This window comes from Acanthochromis polyacanthus, chromosome 14 (assembly GCF_021347895.1).
Source record: "Acanthochromis polyacanthus isolate Apoly-LR-REF ecotype Palm Island chromosome 14, KAUST_Apoly_ChrSc, whole genome shotgun sequence".
Lineage (NCBI taxonomy): Eukaryota > Metazoa > Chordata > Actinopteri > Pomacentridae > Acanthochromis > Acanthochromis polyacanthus.
The window spans coordinates 24,080,115-24,093,799 of NC_067126.1; the positions used below are offsets into that span (position 1 = coordinate 24,080,115).

Here is a 13,685-nt window from a genome sequence, read left to right on the forward strand (position 1 = left end):
CAGCAGCAACAATAAAAGTGACAAACCATCCACAGCAGGCCCAAGTCAACAGCGTTTGCGTGATCACATAGCATCGAAGTGTAAGTGCAGTTAAATTCTCTTTGCACTGTGGTTGTCTCTTCCCATTTCCTATGAATTCTCTTTAACATCTTTCCTCGACCTCGTGATGTTTTCCATTGAGGTCAAGGAAAAGTGTTTAAGACACGGGATGCAATCCAAGAGTGATTTATATGTGCTGGATTGACCCGGTGAAACCTGTGAGCCGGATTTTAACTTCTATTACAAAAAAAAAAAAAAAGTGGCAGTAAACCTTGTACTAAGTGACACAAAGCATTACCTGGACCGTCAGCATGTGCTGCTTTAAAGGGATTAGAGAGGCAAACTATCTAAACACCGGCAGGTCCAGGTAGTTTGGGACAGAGCTCTCATTCACTGCAGTGACACTTGCATCCCGACGGAGGGATTTATTTAGTCTATTAGAGTGGAGTTTTACAACAAAGCGAATAAAAAAGAAAAAAAAAGCACCTTTCCTAAGGGCTTTCTGTTCTACACATTTAATGTGATCAGCGCTCTTATTTCTTGATCGTCTGAGTTCACAAAGTGGAGCCGCACCAGTAGCTTTGCCTCAAAAGTGATTAAACTTATGGGCTATTAAATAAATGCACACAGGAGAACAGGAGCGGAATTGTGTATTGCACTACATTCAGCGGCGTCTGCACGACAGGCAGTGAAACACTTGGTCTGGCTCCGTTTTATGGAAGCGAATGGAGAAAGCAGCTGTACTGGATTTGACAGGGGAGTGAGAGAAATCAAAATGTACAACATTATTACCCCAGGCTCTTTAGGGAGACAAAAGAAGTGAAGCTTAAGCAGTTAAGTCGAATTGGTGGAAAATGTTCAGAGCTAAACGGCACAGGGAAAAAGTTCTTTGTTAGGACAGCAAACTTGGAGACAATGTGTGAGTCTCCCCCCTCTAGCTTCTTTCAAGTAATTTACAGCAATGGGGCGGGGGGGGGGGGGGGGGGGGGGGGGGAGATCCCAATGAGATCTGATGTATCGCAACGTTGATGGGGTGCTGAGCTGGAAATGTAACATTCAGAGGATTTTTGATGCTTCAGAAGATCCTTCTGCAAAACAGGCTGAAGGCTTTAACACAGTGGAGCTGCACATGTGCCCCCCTGCCTCCCCGTCCATCTCTGTTGATGCAGGACTAACACAAGTCGCACGCCTCCCCACAATAAGCTACACATGCAAAAAAAAAAAAAAGTGCAAACACTATTCATCACCATGGTAGCAGCTGGGGGACTTGAGTTCTCTATACAGCCTGCATTACAACCACAGCATCTCTCGCAGTGTTCATGAAGAGGCTTTTTGGCACACTTAAAAATACTGTGGCAACTTCATGGAAGCTGCCCAACAAGCTCACGCTGAGCAGAGAAACTAGAGTAGCCCTCTTCCAACTGAGCTAAATGCTTGTTACTTTTTCCAGGAGTCGGCACTGCGGCTCTGAGAGCTTACCACGCACTACCTTTCACATCATCTTACATCACTGTTTGTTTGATCAGTGCGGCTAATAAAGTTCCCATCTGGTTTCCCCGACTGACAATCAGGCCAAAAGGGGTGGGACATATAAGAGGAAAACCACAAAGGAATAGACACAAGTCCCTTTTTTGTATTTTTGGTTAAATGTCTTATCTGATCCTCTCGGGGTTTTAAGTTCACCAGCGGACTTAGAAGTTAAAAAAACTGCAGGATTCAAAGAAGCATAGAAAAAGATCCAGCATCAAAAAGGCAATGAACCGAAAGTCGTGGCCCCATCCTGGTGAAGCAAGAATATTTTCAGAAGGCAAATGCATAAAAACGCTCATAGTGAGAACTTAACAGGCTTGTGCAAAAAAATGTTTAAAAGATCCATTTAAATTATGCATTAACACCAATATAAAAGCACAGTTTCTGCAGAACTCCAGGGAGATTTTATAGTTTTTTTTCCCCCATATATAATGACAGTATTTAACATCATAGTGTGGTATAGCTTTACTTTTTCCTAAAACTATTTTTTTCTTCCCATAGAGTATAAACTCCTCTTCTATGAATTCCACACTGGATCCCACAGGAAACATCCAGCAGAAAGTTAACAGGTCAACTCTGTCAAGGGGGGAACTTTTGGATGTTTCTCTGGGAGGTGAATAGTTTTATTCATGCAGTCCATGCTGAGCAGGAGTTTATTCCAGTCTGTTGCATTAAGATCCCAGGCATACACTGAAGGTCAAACCCACCTTCAGTCACTTTATCCAGTACTTAAGATGACACTGATCTTTTTTTCAGCCAATATCCAGGTTTATCCATAGATCACAGAGCAGATAATGTAAAGTTTAGTAGGTTTTTTTTGCCTAATCCTCAGAGTTTCATTTATCCCTGCAGCTGATCAAAAGTCCTCCCTCACACAGACAGCTCTACATCCACACTGGAAAGTCAACTTTGATGACAAAGACTGAACTCTGAACGAGTTTTAGAGTTGACATATGCTACTGCCTCCAGCGTCGGGGTCTGCTCTGCAGCGATTTGGCTCACTTGGCTTACAAAAGATTGGTTCTCGCCTGCAGATGTAGGCAATTAGAGACCTTAGTTTCCATCAGCACCGCTGAACGAGCCTCGGTTTGGACGGTGAAAGAGATAAACAGCCAAACTCAGACTTAATTAGTCCCACCAGCTTCATCCTCCAACCATTACAACTGGCTCACAAAGAAAAAGGAAGATACTCACCAAAAAAAAAAAAGAAAAAGAAAAATCCCAACCCCCTCCTGTAGGAAGAAGTGAGGCGGAATGAATGAGTTTGGGAAGCAGGCGATCTAAAAGCGATGAAAAGTTAACTTTTCAAGAGTTACCCGCGAATGCAACAGTGTAACACTCATAAAAAAGGCAGAACCGCTACATTTGGAACAGCAGCAAGCCAAGCAAACAGAAGATACCCAACTTGCCTCTTTATCTCTGCAAGACTTGCTCCGTCTGGTCTTATATCCACTCCAAAGACAGAAAAAAAAGTAGATCCAGGGGTGCTTCTCCAAATGTGGAGCGCTCCTGAAGCCCTTCCCCGCTTGCCTTCACTTCAACGCGGCTGTACTAGATGAGACTTAAACGAGGCTCTCATCCGGATCTCAGCTCTTTGAATGGAGCTCTAGATGGGCTGGAGAGCGCAGGGTCTGCCGGGCGTAGGGAGTGGCTGGAGCGGCGTCTCTGGGCTAGTCCAGAGTCCCCTAATCACCTCTAAGTGAAGAGGAGGGTGGCGCTGCCTTTAAATGCTGTCGGAAATAACGCCTCTAATGCTTCTTCCACATCTGGGACCATCTGGAATCATCACATGGAGATGCAACGAAAGCACATCAAACATTTACAAAGCAGCGTTCATTTCACATTGTCTAACTCAAGCAGCACAGAGCATTTTAGGCTATTAATTTTGTGTGTAGAAGATAGTTGGGTTTGCTTCTATGCCACTGGGAAAATGATGACTCAACTGTGAGAGTGGGAGGATAAATACAACGATAGATGTGTTGGTCTGTGATAAGGATTCATTATCAATAAGGCTAGTTTTAAATTATTTATGAGATTGGTTTCAAATGTTTGTCTTTGGTTAAAAATAGAGGGAAAATGCAAATTTGGTTGGATCAAACACGTTTGAAGAACTTCCTGGAAATAAAGCGGAGATTTACGAGGCGAGCCTCAACGCAACATCAAAGTTTTCCCTTCATCCCACAGACAGTTAGCCTACACCAGCCACCCGACAGCACAACACCCCCCTCCTGTGTCTTAATTCTAGATAGCAAGGACTTGTTGACGAGCTTTTATTGATACTAGCCCCGGGTCGGGTCGGTTTGGTGTGTAAATATGAAACACTAAAACCAATTCCTCAGGACCAGGAAACTGATTCTGATGCACTGTTTTGGAGCATTTCTTCCACTAATTTTCAGATTGTGACGATTTGGAGTGGATTTGTAGGATTAGCGTAATGTTAGCTATCCATCAGTGGCAACAAGTAGAGAGGAAATGCACTTATCCTTCATTAAACGCAAATTTTATTTAAGCCCGTCAATAAGTTCCTAGTTTTTAAACAACTTAACTCTTCACACTACTGCGCACCGACCTAGATAGCTTCTGTCAATGCGCATGCGCCTTCCTCTTCCCCCAGACCTGATTGTACTGGAGTCCAGTTGAACTAGTTTTTTTCACGGACTGTTTTTGTTCATAAAGAGGATTTCTGTGAGTTGCTGGTGTTTTTTTGTTTCGTGTAACCGAACGCTGATAACGTATATATTTAGACCAAACGTGTCACGGCCTCAGATAAATAAAGGAAGCTGAGAGAGGTTGTAGTTAGCCAGCTAGCACGCTACCTAGCTAGCATTAGCCGGTGTTGTCGGAAGTCAGATATCTCGAGTTCGCTCTTCTGCATTTAACTATTTTAAATTATTAGTGTTATAGATTGAGTTAGTATGTCAGGTCTTGTTTAGGCAGTGTTTCTTTAATATATGCAGCGTAAACTCTCATCATGTCGTGTATCGTAACAGTGATTGCCAGTAGACGGACGTCCAAATCTCTGCTGTTAATATGTAGCTTCTATCCAGCTCGAGGCAATATTAACGATGTTAACATTGGTTGTATCCATTAAACTGTAACAATGTATAACATCGTTGTTGGTGTGAGTAGTTTATGTACGGCTGGTTAGGCTCACAATCCCCTCCTCCCAGCTGTATGTCAGGCAGAGAAGTAATAAAGGTGGCTAATGTCCAGCGTGTTTTATCTTTGTCACGAGAGTTCTACCTAATGTTGAGTAATGCATATTTATGAATAGATGGAGGTGGACAGATGGAGCTTGTTATTTCCTAATCGTGACATTTTGTCTTCCAGAGAGTCTTTTATGAGTAATCAAAGGCAGCAGAAGCCTACGCTAACAGGCCAGCGTTTCAAAACCCGGAAAAGAGGTGAGACACTTCACGGCAGTACTCGCAAACTTCTGCAGTACAAAGTTAACACCAGACACAAATGTATTTTTTTTAAAAGATATTTTTCAACAAAGTGGTTCTCCCTTAGGTTTCACAAAGTAGACCTGCCTGATTTTGCCCCAGCTTTTTACATCACTGACCTTTCTATCCAGTGTGGTGTACTATTCGAGATAAAAATCTGAAGAAAAACATGCCTATTCATTCACTGACCAAATAGTAAACAAGTTTTACCATCCTTGAAACTGGTGTTGTGGTTTCATTGCCACTGAAGGCAAGGGCAGTAATTGAATATAAATGTATTAGCCTGGACCTGGGAGAGAGCCGGAGTGTGGGTTAGGGCTGTATAATGTATCATTTGAGCATCAGCTATGCACGTAAGCTTGTCCTAAAGTCACATATCAGAAAATGCATTTTAAAGCAAGGACAATTAACTCAAACATGATGCTATAACTTGCTGCTTACTTTGGTGTTGGATACTGACAAAAATTAAACATTTCTTATTCTCCATAACTAATCTTCAAGAGAAGTCTGCCTCATATCACACACTACTGTTCAAAAGTTTGGGGTCACCCTGACGATTTCATGTTTTCAATGAAAACTCACACTTTTATTCATGTGCTAACATAATTGCACAAGGGTTTTCTCATCATCAATTAGCCTTTCAACACCATTAGCTAACACAATGTACCATTAAAACACAGGAGTGATGGTTGCTGGAGAGGGGCCTCTGTACACCAATGTCAATATTCCATTAAAAATCAGCTGTTTCCAGCTCGAACAGTCATTTACCACGTTAACAATGTCTGGACTGCGTTTCTGATGAATTTAATGTCTTCTCCATTGAGAAAAACGGTTTTTCTTTCAAAAATAAGAACATTTCTAAGTCACTCCAAGCCTTTGAATGGTAGTGTAATTTACTTGGATACACATATTTTAAAATTATATTCATCAAACAGTGAGTTTGTTGATCTGTCTGCTCCACATATGCACAGCAGAATAAGCAAGGAACAGGAGAGAAACTCTGTAAGGGAAGATGTGGTTGCAGAAAAGAAACGCTGTGTCAGTTGTATGGAAATGTTTCAGCTACAGAAAGGGCGGTGTTTACCTATAACAGGTACTCTGCCAGCAGTGTCTATCAGTTGTTTTCACCAAATGAGGCAACACAACTATTTTTATTTGAGCAGTTAAATCGGCACCATAAAGCCCTGTATGAGGAGGGCAGAGCCAGATCTCAATGCCAGCTAAAGCAAAAATGAAGTATTAAATGCCAGTGTTACACCATATGATAAAGGTTCCAAACAGTTATTTTTACATTTTAAAGTTTTTTCATTAATATTATTTTCAATGCAGATGCATTCCTCTATGCAATAATAGCAGTCATTAAAGAATATTTCCCTCTTTTGAAAAAGTTGTTCAATGGCTACAGTAAACGCATGCAGATTGTCCTATAATCAATAAAGTGGCTACACCAGGTGTGTCGGCAGTGCGTAAGTAGTGCGTATGCACTGCAATGATCCACACTGCAAAAGTAAAAATACATCAGTCTTCTTATTTTTCACTCAGCATGTGAGCAGCCGTTTTGCACAGAAATGGGTCATACAGTGTCTGTTTTTTTAAAATTAAACTACTGACGCACAAAAAATGACTGCTTTGTATTCAACAGCTTTCAGTTTAGAGTCTCCATCACCCTCACTGCATTTATTTGCCAGTGCGAGCCAAAGGTTGCTCAGTATATTTGTCCTTTAAAGTTTACTGTGGTTTGTAGAAGTTGCCTTACTCATAATACACACTTGACAAAAAATGTAAAGTTTTTTTCTGTCCTGAGTACAGAAACAGAAGAGACAGCAAACCTAAAATATAAGCTCACTGTATTGATTTGCTACAGCCATACGTCGTGTGTCCACTGCACATGTAACGGTCTAAAGATATATTCCAAAGGTCTGCATACATTCAGGTTTTAGTGTAGTCACAGCATTGTTCTAGTTCTGGGGAAAATTCCTGTTTTGTTTTTTTTTTTTGTCATATTTCACCGTGTATAGCAGAAAAACATATGATCAGAATGTCAGTTTTTCCCCAATATCATGCAGTCCCAGTGTATCATAGTTGAAGTAAGTGACTGGGATTTACTGAATGTATTATCTGCCGTTTTAACAGATGAAAAGGAGAGGTTTGACCCTTCCCAGTTTCAGGAAAGCATCGTACAAGGTCTGAACCAAACTGGCACTGATTTGGAAGCTGTCGCAAAGTTCCTTGATGCCTCTGGTGCCAAGCTCGACTACCGACGCTATGCTGAGATTCTGTTCGACATCCTGGTGGCTGGTGGAATGCTGGGTAAGCGGTGGAACTCTTTTGGATTTTTTTCCTGGCTTTCCAAATACATTTTCATTGCAGGATTATTGTTGTGATGGCAGTGAAGTCAGTCTGTTTCCAAAGTTTTGCAACATTTGCATCATCAACTACTAGCATGCCAGGATAAATAAAGACTTGTGCCTGCGGTTCAGTATTGATTTTGTCACAGTAGTTACCACTATTGAAACATGTATAGTTAAAAGAATACGACTTAATTCTTATGTTTCAAGCAACTGTAGCAATTAACTGTGCAAGGTAAAGCCATTCACTGACAAAATTAAGAAAATGTGTTTATGTTCAGCCCCAGGGGGAACTTTGTCAGACGACGTGACCTGCACTGAGTTCTGTCTATTCAAAGCACAAGAGGACATGGAGACCATGCAGGCGTATGCCCAGGTGAAAACCATTGTTTTCTTGCTCAGTTCACTCTTATCAATAAAAAGTTAAATAGAACAATTAAGTATAAATAATGAAACATGCTTTGTTTTCCGCTTAGGTCTTTAACAAGCTCATCAGGCGTTACAAATACTTGGAGAAAGGATTTGAGGAAGAAATCAAAAAGGTTTGCTATTTTGTTCAAGGCCATCTACACAAGAACATGCACTATATGTCCCAGTCGAGTCTCTGAATTCACAGCTATTTTAGTTCAGGGCAAGAAAAAAAACCCAAAACAATATGACTATATATGTCTGACTCAATTCAGCCTACAGGAATGTGTTTGTATGTTTACTGTTTGGCAGCTGCTGCTGTTTCTCAAGGGCTTCACAGAGTCTGAGCGCAACAAGCTGGCCATGCTAACAGGAATTCTGCTGGCCAATGGCAATCTCTCTGCATCCATTCTCAGCAGCCTCTTCAATGAGAACCTCGTCAAAGAAGGTATGCGGTTTTATACGTCATAGGTCTGCAAAGTTATGTTCATTGTTTTGTCCATTTCCTGACATTAATCAGCCATTTGAAATGTACATATGTAAATTAGCCTACACAATGCTTGCAATGCTTGATGGTTTTTAGTCTGCCACTAACAGAGAGATGGACAATCATGCAAACAAGCGCAGAGAGTAAGAAGCTGTTCCTTTTAATCAGAGCCTGTGGAAATGCCTTTGATGCCTACTGTCATGTTTGTTTTCAGCTGCTGAGAAAGGTTCATTAAGTATATAAAGAAAGCTGTTTAAGTCTCAGGTTTTATGAGACATTCAACAGGGAAGAACAGACCTTCTATTAAGAGAGTTGAATTGAATCAGCGTTTGTATTACAATAATTTTCTTCCATTTGAGTTTATGGATTTGAGTGGTGACTTGTGATGCCATTTTGTTTTACACTTGTTAGTTATTTGCATGAAACCAGTCACATACATGTGCTTGCATTCTTGTATTTTTCTGACAGGCAAGTGTAGTAAGCATTATTTGTGACAATTGTAATGATGCCAGTATTTTAAATGATTGAATATTGAAAGCCAAACATTTGGGGAAAATTCCATGAACAAGTGTAGCTATCTGCGATCCCAGAACTGTATTCCTAAGATAGCCATACGAACTACTGCCAACAAAGGGTAATTGATCATTATATAACTTAACGAATGCTGGGATTTTGATACCATATTGGTATTTTAGTTTTGAAAATTTGTTCCCCCGTTTTTGGTAACAAGTATGATGTTTCCACTCTGTCTTAAATATATTTTTGCTTTGTGCTGCCACTGCTTTACTTCCTTACTTATTTTCCAATGTGCACAGATGAAAATACATTTGCAATAAACTTAGTCTTCATTTAACATTGTAGCACAAAACTCGCACACATTTTATGCCAACGTGATAATAGTTTGTAATCCCCTCACAAAAAGCTGGGGATGCAGTGTTGGCAGTTCTGTGGAAAGACATAATAAACCAGCCTACTGTGTGAAGTAGCTGAAATAGTTATTTAGATTATGAATCCATAATTAAGCAAAAAAGGTGCACATAGTAATATTGAGGTTTGCCTTAATTTGCTTGTAACAGAACGGCCACAAACGCAGCTGATGGATATCCTCATTTAATCCAACAGCGCCCAATGATTGTCATTTGGCCGTTCAACAGATATAAGTGAGAGGTAGCTGTTGCCTACTTGACATTTTCTAATGTTTCTAGCGATTAAAATTCTACTCACCTAAATCATATTGTATTTTGTTTAGATGTAGATTAATCTTTAATATACCTTTGGCCCAAACTCCTCCTTCTCCGTGGCATTGTTCCAGATAAAAGCTGTGGGGTTGTTTACTGTAGTATTACTCAGGCTTAACTTTATCCTGGCAGGTCTGTTTGTAGCAGCTGACACACACTTTTATGCATTTGTTCAGGTGTTTCAGCATGCTTTGCTGTAAAACTCTTCAAATCCTGGCTTTCTGAAAAGGACATCAACTCAGTTGCTGCCAGTCTTCGAAAGGTTGGCATGGACAACAGGCTTATGGTGAGACTGACATCTTAAATACAAAACCTTTTCAACTCTGTAGCGAAGCAGTTTTTTCCATTCAGTACGGCTCAACAGTCTGTCTGCACTGTAAATAAGATATTTTGATGAAGACGAAATCGGTGAGCTCTGTGAATCAAACAGTTCCAAACTACTGTGGCATTTGGCATTCAGGCAATTAATGACCAAAGGTCTCTAAGTTGCTGATGTAAGCTTGTCTGGCTTGTCTGGCCGAGTCGGATCTGCTTCAATATTTGACTGTGTGATTTTCAGGAACTGTTTCCTGCCAACAAGCGCAGTTGTGAGCACTTCTCAAAGTACTTCACAGATGCCGGGCTCAAGGAGCTTTCAGATTTTGCCAGAAACCAGCAATCCATAGGTGCTCGCAAGGAGCTGCAGAAAGAGCTTCAGGATCAAATGTCACGTGGAGACCCCCTCAAAGATGTAAGTCTTGTTAGTGTTGCAGCTTCTTTTGCACTGAGTGTCTTTTTGTAGCCCACCACTGAGGGTAACACTTAAGATTGCTTCCTTCTTGACCTCTGCACTCGTTTGTCTTGAGTTGTGGTGGGAGAAATGGATGCAGTGAATCAATGACAAGTTCCTAAAATCCACTCGACCTGAACATGTTATCTGCACCTGCAAGGCTCTGTGTCCTGCCAGGGTTCTCATACCTCAGACTTCTGCAGGATTTGATAAGCAATAAGCTTCACCATATGTTGGCTATGGTCTGCCTGCGTTGTCAATAATGTGTGCTCCGTCTCTTGGCTCACGTCTCGCAGATCATCGTCTACGTCCGAGAGGAAATCAAGAAGAACAACATATCCGAGCAGACGATGATTGGACTAATTTGGTCCAGTGTAATGAGCTCCGTGGAGTGGAACAAGAAGGAGGAGCTCGTCACAGAACAAGCCATTAAACACTTAAAGGTGACACCTTTGTTGTGTGTCTCTGCTGTTCCTTTTATTCTGTGGCAGCTATGACAACACGCAGGGAAATGAGAGATCTAAAGAAACTTACGGATGCCCCTATTAAATTGTGCCTCAGAGATGTGTCAAAATCCAGGCTGCTGTAGGCTTTGAACTTAGCAGAGAAGATAATTGATTTGCCCAAAGCTATTCCACCAGCAAAGTGGAAGTAATGTAAGAAATTGAAGAGATATGTTGGATTTCCCTCCCACCACTTGTGTGAAGTTTGCAATTTCTGTACTCCTACATCTCTAATTTCCCTGTTTTACCTTCTCAGCAATACAGCCCACTGTTGAAGGCTTTTACCTCCCAGGGCCTCTCTGAACTTACCCTCCTGCTGAAGATCCAGGAGTACTGTTATGACAACATCCACTTCATGAAGGCGTTTCAGAAAATTGTTGTACTTCTCTACAAAGGTGAGTTAAATCTGCTCATAAATCTCCCATTTCTGCCGTCACGTTTGAGGAAAAGTTTATTTTCTGGAGGGAAGCTATGTAGGCATGTGTGAATGAAGCCAGATGGCCAGAGATTATAGCCAAAAGTTTGTCTTGATTGATGTCATCAACCTGCTTGGCGACATTTGTTTCTCAAGCACCTGCGGATGCATCTGTGCTGCTGGCGTCATGTTGAAATGTTTTTTTTTTTTTTTTTAATCTTTTAAGCGGATGTTTTGAGTGAGGAGGCAATTCTGAAGTGGTACAACGAAGCCCACCAAGCCAAAGGAAAGAGCGTTTTCCTTGAACAGATGAAAAAATTTGTCGAGTGGCTCAAGAACGCAGAGGAAGGTAGGCACCGCGCCGTCTCCTCTTTAGTCCGTGTTTTTGGTTCCATCTCCCACAGCTGTAGTTTGGCAGAAACACGGTGTTTATCTCCTCTACTCAGTGTCTTCTTTTCTGTCCCACTTATTAGTTGAAATGACCCAGTGTGCATAGATGTTTGGCCACACCAGTGACTGTTCTTTTATCTTTTCCAGAGTCTGAGTCTGAGGAAGAGGAGGCAGACTGAGGACTGGCTATTACAACCTTCTGAATTTGTATTTTTAAATTACCATAACATCAGATGCAGTACAAGGATTTGTTACAGAAGTCTGTCTATACTTCTTTTTTTTTTTGCTCTTTCTATTCTCTACCTCCTCATATATAATTGAAATGTAATGTAAGGGCTTTAATATTTTTTTCAACATGCTTTCTGTCTAAACCAATACTTGTACTATTCTTTATACTCCTTCAGGAGCCAGTCACAGTGCCACATTTAGCTAAATAGATTGATACCTCTTTCTTGTAACAAAGCTTTTACGGAAAGATTATTCCCTTTAAAATTAGCCAGTTTGAAGGCATATTTCACAGCTATTGTATTTAGTCATGGAACTCTTATTTGCCAGAGGTCTGTCTGTGTAGCCATGATATGCTGGTCCTCTGAAAGGCAAATTAGTCTCTGGCAGTTATGCGACAACTTTGAATTTATTGCCAGTTTTTAGATGCTGTCTCCATTATTGGTGATGGAGATGTGCCAATTTAAACAGCAATGGCTAAGGTGGCAGTGAATTCAACTTCAATTTTTCCATGCATCTTGTCTTTGCTAGCTTTCTAGGGTTTCCCCCCCATTTATCATTCACTCTAAAATAAACAGAAGTTAATGGTTTTTATTACTGCTGTCTTTATTTATTTAGCGTGAGCTTGTGGAGGCAAATATTATTAAGAAATCAGCAGAGAATGTCATTATACTCATCCAGTGATATGGAAAAGTTAGAATGTGCAGAAATTCAAGAAAATCCATGTGTTACAGAATTAACCTGTGTTCCTTTCAAAACTTCCTCTGGTTGATCTCCTCTTGCCTCACCTAATCATGTAATCAAGAAAGGCAGCCTGGCATGCGTGACCTGAGGTGCAAACAACCGATCTCAGTCACTTCACCCCTATCCCACTTTAAATGGTAATTATGGTTCAGTCAAGCATGCAAAAATGAGAGTGTGATGGTGATTCAAGATGTTATGGAAATGGAAGTCCATGCGCATTCATTAGGGCAAGTCATTTCACAAAGTCTAAAAAAACCAGACCACTTATTGTAACGCTAAGCAGCCCAACACACACAAAAAAAATCATGTCTTTTAGTGTATTTTTTGGTAGCATCCTTGTGATGTTGAAGTGTTAGCACATCGTATTGTGTTTTTTTTAATCTGTTGATTTGGGCTTCAAAGAAATGTTGAAGCAGGACCATTGTCTCATACACTGGAAAGGATCCATTCATGTATGCTTGAGCAATTTTGTAAGCCTTCCAGATTAAAATTACTCCCTTTAGCGCCGCAATTGCACTGACGGTTAGCCGGCCTTGAATGCACTTGAGTGGTTTAGGTAAGAGGCTGAATGTGAGTGTCAGGAGAAAGCTGAATGATGGAATAAGAATTGGTTACAACTGGAGCACAATTTTCCAAACTCTTTTTTTATTTAACATTGGCCTTCATACATATGGTGAATCATATCTCCCACATCTAAGAGACCGTGTACAATAGAAATGAATAAACTGCAGAACAGCAGAGCATCAAAACCATCATCAACCGATAATCAGTTTCACTTGGTACCAACAGATGGCAGTAAGTCCTTAAGAGATGCTTCTCTCTCCTATTAAAACCTTCCAGAGTTTTAGAGTCGAGCTCAAATAGAAAATGCCATTTTGAAGAAATCAGACTAGAAAGTATTAGACACAGGCAGAACTACAAAGTATCCGACACGAGTATTTTCTCTGCCTGCGTGTCCCAGGAGGATTTGTTTGCCTTTTGGTTTTATTTAGTCGCTCTAAAGAACATGAAACAATTTGGGAGAGTGACATGCCAGCAGGGGGGAAACACGACTGCTTTTGAGATTTGTGTGAGAGCGCGTTTGTGTGTGTGCAGCGCTGAATGGCAATGATGCCCCCCAACTCCACCTCTTACTGTGCAAAG

The 13,685-nt window shown here is 40.9% G+C and overlaps 2 protein-coding genes across 4 annotated transcripts in view; one reads left to right on the forward strand and one right to left on the reverse strand.

Annotated features, from left to right (window-relative positions):
* The window catches only part of myo1b (myosin IB), a 67,867-nt gene extending 64,452 nt beyond the window's left edge, over positions 1-3,415 (reverse strand). For 2 of the 3 annotated variants that reach the window (XM_022216424.2, XM_051958595.1), the window contains exon 1: positions 2,979-3,415. The gene's annotated coding sequence lies outside the window, so the exon portion shown is untranslated. The remainder of the gene's footprint in view (positions 1-2,978) is intronic. The other variant, XM_022216422.2, reaches the window with a different exon arrangement.
* A 713-nt stretch (positions 3,416-4,128) lies between these two features.
* Positions 4,129-12,388, forward strand: LOC110966926 (eIF5-mimic protein 2-A-like). Its single transcript, XM_022216425.2, has 12 exons — positions 4,129-4,254; positions 4,900-4,973; positions 7,149-7,325; positions 7,645-7,739; positions 7,840-7,905; positions 8,084-8,219; positions 9,673-9,782; positions 10,056-10,226; positions 10,562-10,708; positions 11,025-11,163; positions 11,410-11,532; positions 11,721-12,388. Exons 2-12 carry the CDS (start codon positions 4,910-4,912, stop codon positions 11,750-11,752), a joined length of 1,260 nt encoding a protein of 419 aa, XP_022072117.1. The 5' UTR covers positions 4,129-4,254; positions 4,900-4,909; the 3' UTR covers positions 11,753-12,388.
* Positions 12,389-13,685: the final 1,297 nt, after the last annotated feature.